The sequence below is a fragment of the Pyxicephalus adspersus genome, chromosome 6, assembly GCF_032062135.1.
Source record: "Pyxicephalus adspersus chromosome 6, UCB_Pads_2.0, whole genome shotgun sequence".
Lineage (NCBI taxonomy): Eukaryota > Metazoa > Chordata > Amphibia > Anura > Pyxicephalidae > Pyxicephalus > Pyxicephalus adspersus.
The window spans coordinates 30,819,312-30,830,538 of record NC_092863.1 but is presented as its reverse complement, the minus strand read 5'-3'; the positions used below and the strand labels follow the sequence as shown (position 1 = coordinate 30,830,538).

At 39.9% G+C, this 11,227-nt stretch overlaps 1 protein-coding gene across 1 annotated transcript; it reads left to right on the top strand.

Moving 5' to 3' along the window:
• The first annotated feature begins 1,425 nt into the window (after nt 1–1,425).
• Nucleotides 1,426–10,889, top strand: PCK2 (phosphoenolpyruvate carboxykinase 2, mitochondrial). Its single transcript, XM_072415082.1, has 10 exons — nt 1,426–1,559; nt 6,200–6,454; nt 7,087–7,271; nt 7,514–7,717; nt 7,801–7,988; nt 8,112–8,274; nt 9,289–9,507; nt 9,590–9,727; nt 9,918–10,013; nt 10,102–10,889. The coding sequence occupies exons 1-10, from the start codon at nt 1,531–1,533 to the stop codon at nt 10,554–10,556; spliced, it is 1,932 nt and encodes a 643-aa protein (XP_072271183.1). The 5' UTR covers nt 1,426–1,530; the 3' UTR covers nt 10,557–10,889.
• Nucleotides 10,890–11,227: the final 338 nt, after the last annotated feature.

Genomic DNA, 11,227 nt, shown 5'->3' with positions numbered 1-11,227 from the left:
GGAATGGTTTGTTCCTCTTATTCGGCTTGCTCATACTTTCTGCTCATTTAAAAGAGCATTCAAAACCCATCTTTTTAAACTTGCCTACCCGTCTTCTTTTGTCTCCGAAAATAGGGGGCCCCAACCCCCAGTGGGCCATGGCTCTAGCCCTTGCACCCCCCCAGCCGGGTCAGGAGAAGGACCCCACTTGGGGGAGGGGGGGCGCACAGGCAAGAGCTGCAGACCATGTCTCCAGTAAACACTGCAGGCTTGGGACCATGGGCATGTTTGTCTCTGGACACAGCCCACCCTCTCACCCATGGCAGGCTCAGACCTGCAAGGCAGAGGGGACGGGTTCTGGCATCATGGCGTCACTATGGGGGAAGTTTCTGACACACAGCTTCCCCCACATGCACCGTCTGGAGTTTGTGCATTTAGTGGTCCGCGAGCCTCAAAAGATTGGGGACCACTGTCATAAAACCCTCACTACTTACCCACCAATACATATCCCCCCTCCTAGTGTGTGATACTTTCCCCACCTCCTAGATTGCAAGCTCTTTGGGGCAGGGTCCTCTCCCCCTTTGTCACTGTATGTATTTGTCTGTCATTTGCAACCCATATTTATTGTACAACACTGCGTAATATGTTGGAGCTATATAAAACCCGTTTATTAATAAAATGTAACCAGATTTACACACAGCTGAGGCACAAATCTTCAAGCAACAACCGGGCACCACAAACGTTTTGTTGCTTTTGGAAAGCATGCTGCAGTCACATGCAAAGGATGGATCCTGGTCAGATTGCAGCTAGGTCTGTAGCATATTGATGCAGCTAAGAATGGCTTAGACATTAATGTAAAGTCCACGTAAAGCCAAAGTTATCCACATATGGCACATTTTGTCCTATTAGAGAGATCTGCCATACTTCCGGTCTGACAGACGCAACATGAGATCTCTGTAAATGTACAGGAGAGCTATGGTTGAAGTACAAGGACCCCAGCTAGCGGGGAAACCCAGTGAGAATGACTTGGCAGTGCTGCAGAGCTTAGCGCTAGCCCGGAGCAGATAATAGTTGGAGATATAAGAGAAGTGAGGAGAAGAGGGAACACGTGGTCAGGGTATGACGAGCAGCACGCGTACACCGCTCAGGGCGCGCAGGGGATGCGGCACGATCCGTCACACCCCGCCTCCAGATGTGTTCTGGGTGGGGGAGGGGCACGGCCAGGGGCTTGGCATCCTGCAGCCAATGGGGATAGAGGAATGTACCGGCTATTCTAGGAAGCTAGGGTTTGGGGGGAGGGGACAGACAGGGGTGACACGATGACTCGAGTTGTTTGCCCTGCATCTCCGATACAGGATGTAACACACACACAGACAAACAAAACCTTTAGTCTAATTCCAACACCCCAAACCGGTCTCCTTGTTTCCCCGCCCCTTGGTAGTGGCCCCACCCCTAGTCCCTCCCAGCACGGTGTATCCCCGCACCCCCCCTTATCCTCATCTTGTAGGATCTGGGTGACCCAGTGCACTGTGTCCTGCCCGGGCTGCGAAGATGCCAACCTTCTCTGTGCGAACTGTGGGGTGAGTGAATGACATTCACAGGGGGTGAATACTGCCATCTAATACCACACACAGCATATTGCAATGACTGCAAGCCACGAGTATCTTGTGTGTATAATATATAAATATATTGTATGGACACATTGCATGAGTATTATATATATATTTTGTATAGACACATTGCATGAATATTATATATTTATATTGTATGGACACATTGCATGAGTATTATATATACATTGCATGAGTATAATATATATATTGCATATAGACACATTGCATGAATATTATATATTTATATTGTATGGACACATTGCATGAGTATTATATATACATTGCATGAGTATAATATATATATTGCATTAATATATATTTAATGTATATCATCTATATATGTACAGTACATGAATATATTCCCTATTAATTGTACAGCGCTGTTTATTATGTTGGCACTATATAAATCCTGTTTATTATTGATATTAATTGCATGTGTATAATATATATGTAGAGTGCATGGACATATTGCATGGGTATTATATATATATGTATACTGTTTGGGCATATTGCATAGGTATAATATATATATATTGCATGTGTAAAATGTATACATGTATAATGCATGTATATCTATAGGACATGAATGGGTCGGTGTAATTCAGAGGTGTCTGATGTAGCCATAGGTGTACACATATTATGGGGGTCACCTAGCTGTGCAGGATCAGATCAGAACCAGACACTCCTGTGTTTATATGTAATACAAAGTACAGTATTTCTAGTAGTTGTGAGCCTTCATTAAACATGGGGATTCAATCTGAGAGTTTTAGGCTAAGCTGGTTGACTTTTGATGTCTTCAGCTCCTGTCATGAGATGGTGTTTGTCTAGAAATATCCAGGAGCTATCTGTACAAAGTTCTTTGCCATCAGCCTTATGTTTCCTATAATGAGCAGCGTCAGTAAGGAATGTGGTGGTAACCAGACTTGTTGGTTCAGCAGTCATTGTTATGACCACCCAAGCCATGAGAAGCAGCATTGCAAAGTTCATAAGGAAAGTGAGTGTCATCTACATTACCCAAAAAATAACCCGTACTTCTCCGTCTGCCTTGTCTTATGGTAGAACTTCATGTCCTTAGCTACTACATTCAAATCAGAATCAGGCAATATAGTATTTATATATGTTGTATTTACTAATACTTAGTTAATTGCACCATAAATTGCATGGGCACCTTGGTAGATACATACTCATCTGCCAAGTCTAAGAGCCTCTTACTTAAATCTGTGTTGTGGCTTCTGGGTTGACCCCATAGGTCTGCAATGCAGAAAGCATCCTGTATGAAATTACCAAGTGTTTAACCTTTTGTCACCACATGGATGGTCCCCTGTAATGAGCTCTTGAAGTGAATGCCTGGCATGGTTTGAATGTTACGTGGAGTTTAGTGAAAAGCAATGCCTGACGAATGAAGTGTAAACTGAGCAGTTCATTTAGTACACTTCTACCTGCCCAGGGCTTGGGTGGAATTCCACAATGCCAAGTGCCCCACAGTCCTGTTTAAGCACAATAGATACATTCATTGCAAAATATTATTCTGTTGAGTCTTTAATATTAGTCAACAATTATTATTACAGTACTAGGATTAGCATTAAACAGACACAGATAAAAGCATAAAGTTCTATTCAAGTTTCTTTCTAATGTAACTTCTGCAGCTTGGTTTCAGACCCTTTTATAAGGCTTGCAAGCATGATTACCAGCAAGGTGACATTTTTTCATTAGGAAAGCAACACTTTTGTGACTGACCCATTCATAAAAGTGGTGATCAGCTGACATTGTTATGAAAAATCGTGATTTTACTACTACCAGCATTTTTAAAGTTGTCAGGATGATTGTCATATTACAGATCACCAGATAGGTTTCTGCAGTTTGATGGGGCAAACGCTAAAGACTATAATGGACAACAGTAGTGTTTGTTTTAAATACCCTGATTACCAATTTTTAAAAGTGGTGATTCCAGCCACGGTTGAAATGAATAGGCCATATATGCCACGTTTCAAAACACAATCCCTTGGAACTTTTGTCATTGACAGTGTAAAATTAAAGTACTGAATGTATAAATTTGGTATTAAAAACTAGAGATCAGAAGATAAAATAAGACAAACAAGGAAGGATGATCTGGTAATTGCTACTTCTTTACATTTTGAATAATGAGTTTGCACAATGGCCAGACTTTGTATAATATATCAGAACGGAATCAGAAAGGGCTTGCTTGCTTAATGATATAGAAAAACCATCTGTCTGGGATCCTATTTACTGATAGTGCATACTCAGACATATAGGTCCTTGGCAAATATAGGGAAAGATCTAAACTAGGCAAATGCTGAATACATGTTTATTCAAACTTTCTGCATATCTTGCCGATGACCTTAGATCTTTGTACGTGTTGTTTATCAAGTGCAGGGTTAAAGGTCACCAAGGCTGGGCTATAATTACAGAGCTAAGCAAAACAAGATGAACTGGTAAAAGTTGCAGTAATACAGTCAGCATATACCAGCTAGCCATAAATATGTATCTCTGATAAAATGATGTATCATTTACATACTTTCACAGAAGGGAGTTACACTTTGGCCAGATCAGATTGCAATCAGAACAGTTTCTGGTACAAAGTGATTACTTTGGAATTGTTTTTTTACAGTAAAGCTGGCCAAACCTGTGGCAACTGTTTGGAAATTATCAATTCAGGTGATCAATTGAGCTCTTGAAGAATGGAATGTTTTTTTGTTTTTCCAGGACCGTTCAGTTCTGTAAATATTGAATGTTGCCTCAAAGTTTCCATGTGTATCGCCAGCTTTGGGGATAATGTTTTAGCTGTCGTGAGCCACTTTCGCCCAGTTTGGTGATTTGGCACTTCATTTCCTGCTATTCCATGGGTTATGCTGTACTGGCACCCTGGGTGCCAGTACATTGTAGTGTTTTCTAAAGATAAACAAGAAACAGCAATAAAGAGAAAAAAATTGTACGTTTTAATAAATACTGCGTGTTCATTAGTCCTGCTGCAGGCATTTAAATATTACATGGAGCCATTCACAAGGGTTTAATAAGGAAATGGATTGTTTGCAGTACTTTGTCCTTTTTTTAATAAAACTTTTACTAGTGTGTAATTCAATCAAGTTCCCATGGTCAAACCTTGCATTGTGTTTAGACTCACAGTCTGAAAAATGTACAATTTTACCTCAGTGTGCCATTTGTTACTATAAGTACTATATTCATGTCTTTTAATGGCCCTAACTGTCACAGGGTGATTTTTTTCTGATCACTGAGCTAATAAATGGGTAAATTGCCTGGGAACATTATTAATAATATTATTAATAAACAGGATTTATATAGCGCCAACATAATATGCAGCGCTGTACGTTAAATAGGGGTTGCAAATGACAGACTAATACAGATAGTGACACAGGAGGAGAGGACCCTGCCCTGAAGAGCTTACAATCTAGTAACATGAAGTGAATTCAGCAGTACACAAGTCCTAAGCAACCTGTTTTTCGGTCCTCAATTGGACGTGGACGTGTTGGTAAACATTGATTGAAAGTACATACATACATACTTACATACATACATACATGTGTATGAACGATCATGCAAATCTGATCAGTGAGCTGTGTTTTGGAACTGACAATTATTTAGACAGTGTTTAATAGGCCTAAGAACATGCAAGTCAATGTTCTTCAAGGTTCTGTGCACAACCATCTGTGGTTTCTAAAGTTTGGCTAGAATTTTCTCATTCAGGCAGTGACAAGTTCATGTGATAGTCATCCAGATGTTCCGTGATACTTACCTTCCCCTTTTCTCCATCTCTGCCCTTTATATACAAAGTATAAAAGCATTTTGTATGCTCTGACTTGGGTTGCTGGGACCTTTAACATAACTGTGGGCCTGCCACCATGTTCTCAGGCCTGGTGACCGGTCACTGGAGAGAGGACACATATATCCTTCCCATACTAAACAACAAGGTATGTAATTCAGTGGTTCATTCCGCCAGAAAACATCACAGTAGTTATGTTAGTGTCAACAGGAGGATCTACTGAGTGCATTGGGGACATAGGAGATTGTGTCAGCTTTACTATCAGCAGACAATTCCTCTTCAATACAGCAGTGTTCAGTGGAGCAGGCAACAGGAAAGATAAACATTTACCAAGTTCTCTACAAGTAAAATTATTGTAACAAAGTCACTTTAAAGTGTTTTTCATGATACAGTGTATTCAAAACCAATATGAAAATCCTGCTGAAGCTTCACCAGGGAATTCCATAAAACTGAAATCATAGCAGGCTTGATATGGTTGCTGTATCATTATTAGTTCACAGACTCATTGTATGTGCTGCCAAGTATACTAGGAACTGTGACCTTTGCTCTATATTACAGTTTCTCATTTTCTAGTAATGAAATAGCCGGTGAGGCCCTCTGGTGTTTGTAACTGATTTTATTTTTTTTAGCACATACATAAAAATCAGAGATTATGGCTCATTTTCATGATTGAGTTGTGTTAACACATGTAACCAGCACTGCCCAGCAATATGAAGGTTCAGATTGTGGTTACGCACACCAATGCTCGAAATATTATTGTGGTTTCTAGGCTAAATACTCACTGTTACTCTTTTTGTTTTTTCCACAGGCCGTGCTCCCGGATAGTTAAAGCATGGGTTGAAGCACAGCGGGTAAGATGCCGCAGGGCACATGCCATCCAGTCGCTCAGTGCACAGATCGAGCGTCTCCCTCCAGGTGTCCGAGAATTTGTGATAAAAGGAGCTGAACTGTGTGATCCCCAAAACATCCATATATGTGATGGATCGCCTTCTGAAAATGACACTCTTCTGACCTTATTACAACAGGAGGGGATGCTCAAGAAACTGACCAAGTACCCCAACTGGTAAGGTGGCATTTATGCGAAGTGTAGTAGTATAACTATAGTAATAGAAGACCTTGCCACCATGGGGCACAAAAACACAGGGGGCCTGGAGCTGTTTGGCAACATACATATTAAGTATTTTCGGTATTCTCCCCAGAATTTTTTTAAGCTGGTTGGGAAAAAGCTGTAGGCAGGTGTTGGTCCCTGTATTGTGACCTAACTTTTCAGTAACCATCCAAAAAAAGTGGGGTAGTTACCAAAATGTGCCAGGTGGTGAACCCCGCTAAAAGAGGCTGTGGTGAACACTTCATATTTATGCAATTTTTAGATTTAGAAACCTTTATATTGTTTCAGGAAAATCAATGTATGTATGGTACCACTAGACAATCTGCTTGACGATTGAGGAGGCATAGAGCCTCTTTAGTGGTGGTTTAGTATGGGTCATATTTATGTCTCTAATTACAACCAATTTGCTCGTTCAGGTCTCTAAATATTACATTTCAATTTTGTTATATCATATTGATGCTTCTCTTACATTAGCCCACACTCTTAGTGTTCTTAGTTATAATGCTTCTTTGCGTTAACTGTTTGAATATCAACTCTGGACAACTTTCCAAATCCACAAATTGTTTATTCATTTATCTGTTATCTAGTTGGTTGGCAAGAACTGACCCAAAAGATGTCGCTCGAGTAGAGAGTAAGACCGTTATAGTGACTGAAAATCAGAGGGATACTGTGCCAATTCCACTGGAAGGTGTAAAGGGACAACTGGGAAATTGGATGTCCCCTAATGAGTTTGAGCGAGCAAAGAATGATCGTTTCCCCGGCTGCATGAGAGGTTTGTATACTTTTACTAGCCTGTTCATGGTGATAATACCAAAAATCATTCCAGGCCAGTTATATGACAATCTGACAGTATATGGCATGGCTAATGACAGCGTATGGAATGTAAGTTAAGTCAACTTGTTAATGTATGTTTTTTTCTGCACTTGTAAGAACTCTTATTTCATAACAGTCCTGTTTTATCTTTCTCTCTCTGTCTTATTCATTATTTATATCTGTTTTATATGTTTCTTCTAGGCCGCACCATGTACGTATTACCATTCAGTATGGGCCCAGTTGGTTCCCCACTCTCTAAGTATGGGGTACAGCTCACAGATTCTCCCTATGTAGTTGCCAGCATGCGCATCATGACGCGAATGGGAAAACAAGTGTTAGATGCACTAGGAAATGGTGAATTTGTGAGATGTTTGCACTCCCTGGGGCAGCCACTTCCTCTTAAAGGTAAGATGACATTTTTAATATTATATCTTTATCAACGTGATATATATATCAGAAGGTGTCACCTTTTTTATTTTCTTGAGCAGCACCTCTTGTGAATTCCTGGCCCTGCAACCCTGAAAAGACTTTGATTGCCCATGTTCCTGATAACCGTGAAATTGTGTCTTTCGGCAGTGGATATGGAGGAAACTCTCTGTTGGGAAAAAAATGCTTCGCTCTGCGTATTGCCTCCCGAATTGCAAAGGATGAGGGCTGGTTGGCGGAGCATATGCTGGTGAGAGAGAAGCTTTTAGCACTCTGTACACTCTCTCCTGCACTAGACCCTCTGTCTTCTGTTTGTAGAGCCTTATCCTGTTACTTTACATTCTTCTGTTATGGGGTTTCTTTCCCATGTTAGATTTTGGGGATCACAAACCCTGCTGGACGTAAGCGGTACATTGCAGCTGCTTTCCCAAGTGCCTGTGGAAAAACAAATTTGGCTATGATGCGGCCGTCACTGCCTGGTTGGAAAATACAGTGTGTGGGTGATGACATTGCCTGGATGAAATTTGACAGTGAAGGTGAGCATTATTAGTTTTTGTAGTAGAACCAACCAACTGCCAACAGGAAACACAGTGGACTATTCAAGATGAATAAAATAGCAGGGACAAAAGGGATGGCTAGATAGGAACATTTTCTTTGATACTTTTAATGCATTTTCCATACAGACTTGAAAATTGTGTAATGTAAATACACAAATAGAATATACGTACCTTGACAGACATTTATTCTGGCATTGATTCTGTGCACCAGAGTTTGCAATTGTAGCCAATAACTCATTCATCAATTTGCATAATCATATTCAGACTCCAAGCTCTGAAAACTGAGGGGAAAATGTATTATATAAAAAACAGTTCTAAGAGAATTATCAGGCATTTATTGCCTATCTTTATTTCCAAGAATATAATTGGTAATTTTTTTTTCTTATTTTCAGTTTACTGTACATTTGTTCTGGGAAAAGTACGGAACTGACATTTTTAGAGGAAGGTCATTAAGTGAAAACCAGTACTAAAAAAATATCGGGCAGCCATGTGCTGATTATGCTGAAAATGCCAGTTGTCTGGCAGTGATCTTATTATATCATTTTAACCTTATTTAGCCTTTAAAACTACTACACTGTGTTAAAACAAAAAAAGTGTGCATGTGTTTCCAAAAAAATGTAACTGCAATTTTCAGCACGCAACAACATATGATGCGAGTAACAGTAAATTACTGTTAAAAAAAAATACTGCTGGCCAGATTTTTGCTATTTTGAGGCCAATTTAAATTAGTGAATGTAATAGTAAATACCTAAATATTTTGCCTAGTTTGTGGGGAATCATGTATTTTGTAACATACAGTTGCCTGGACAATTGGACACTTCCTGTCCTAATGACTACACCAGATGTTATAGGAATGTCTCCAGGGGGCCACAGACATAATTGAAACCTGACAAAGATTCCACCAATTTTTCCTTATTTATAAAGTGCTTTCATTGTTATTATATTGTAGAATCTAATAAAATTTGTGACAACAACTATCTACCTTATTTCCAGGGCGTCTCCGTGCTATAAATCCAGAAAATGGATTTTTTGGAGTGGCTCCTGGCACTTCTATTAAGACCAATCCTAATGCCCTTAGCACAGTAGAAAAGAACACTATCTTCACCAATGTAGCAGAAACCAGTGATGGTGGGGTCTACTGGGAAGGACTGGATCAAGATTTGCCTCCAGGTGTCACAGTTACATCTTGGTTAGGAAAACAATGGAAGAAAGGTAAGATACTTTTTTTTCTTAATCTGTACACTTGTTGGCTCTCACAAACGTACATATTGTAATGAGGCTTTTGTATCTACAGGAGATAAAGAGCCCTGTGCACATCCAAACTCCCGCTTCTGTGCACCTGCTGCTCAGTGTCCTATGATGGATGAGGCTTGGGAGTCTCCAGAAGGTGTTCCTATAGATGCTATTATTTTTGGTGGAAGACGGCCTGAAGGTATGTTGAATAACCACCATGATCCTTGGATTACTGCATACTGTGTGAAAATTTATAGCATTTGCATTTGAAAATTATATTGTATGGTCTTCTTAATAAGGCTTAGTGAATAATAGGCACATAATAATGCACATGTATTCTAGGTACCATTCACAATGTATGTTAAGTTGTATATTTAAATATTTTTCAGGGGTACCTCTAGTGTATGAAAGCTTCAACTGGAACCATGGTGTGTTTGTTGGGGCTTCTATGAGATCTGAAGCTACAGCAGCTGCAGAGCACAAAGGTAAGTCCAACGATGACTCTTATTGAGGCACAAAATGTATAAATGTCTAGTTGTAAATGCTGTTAAATTTGTATTTTATATTTTTCAGGCAAAGTGATAATGCATGATCCATTTGCAATGCGACCTTTCTTTGGATATAACTTTGGCCACTACCTCTCACACTGGCTGAGCCTACAAAAAAGGCAAGGTCTAAAGCTCCCCAAAATCTTTCATGTCAACTGGTTCCGAAAAGACGAGAAGGGACAATTCTTATGGCCAGGTTTTGGTGAAAATTCTCGTGTGCTAGACTGGATCTTCCGTAGAGTAGAGGGAGAAGAGAGTGCTCGGGAGACTCCTATTGGTTATCTCCCTGCAGAAGGTGCATTGAATCTGCAGGGGGTTGGTGGAGTGGATACAAACGAGCTATTTTCACTCCCCAAAGGATTCTGGGAAAGAGAAGTACAAGAGATTGGTAAATACTTAACAGAGCAAGTTAATGATGATTTGCCACCACAAATTATAGAGGAGCTGAAGGGTCTTCAGACCAGAGTGAGCCGCATGTGAAGACATATGGAAGAATACTGTAAGGCCAAAAAGGGAGTGACACGCAACAGTCACTGCATGCATTGCACAAGTGCCTTTCTTTGCACATCTGTGGCACAATTTAAAGCATTAGAGGCAAACTTTTTAATGAACTACAAAAACGGGCAGGATGCTTAATCACTGTATATAGTGATTCAGAAACTTAAGGACACAAACCAAAAAAGAGCAGCAAGATGTTCTATAAAGTGTACATCTCTCAGACAACTATCAGATGTGGAAGATCACCTCAGGAATAATGTGTTTATCTGTCTTTTTTATGAATGAATTTTAATGAATAAACATTTTTTATTTGTCCTTGGTGTTCTTCCGTCACCCTTTTTACACTTTGCCCCTGATGCATAAATCTGTCGTGTAACATCCCTCATACTATAATGGTCAATACAAGTGTCATTATCAGATATGATAATAATGATTGCTTCAAAAAGAGAAAAGCTACATGAGTAAAAAAATATGAAAATTATGCATGCTTGCTTGCATACAGTGATATAAGCACAGTACTACAGGTAGTAACCTCCTCCTTCAGTTCCCTTCCACCCTTAACATCATTGACTGTTTGGTGACACAACACCTAAAGGCAGCCCAATATCCTGGAATATCACATATCCTATTCCACCTTTTTTTAGGGCTTTTTT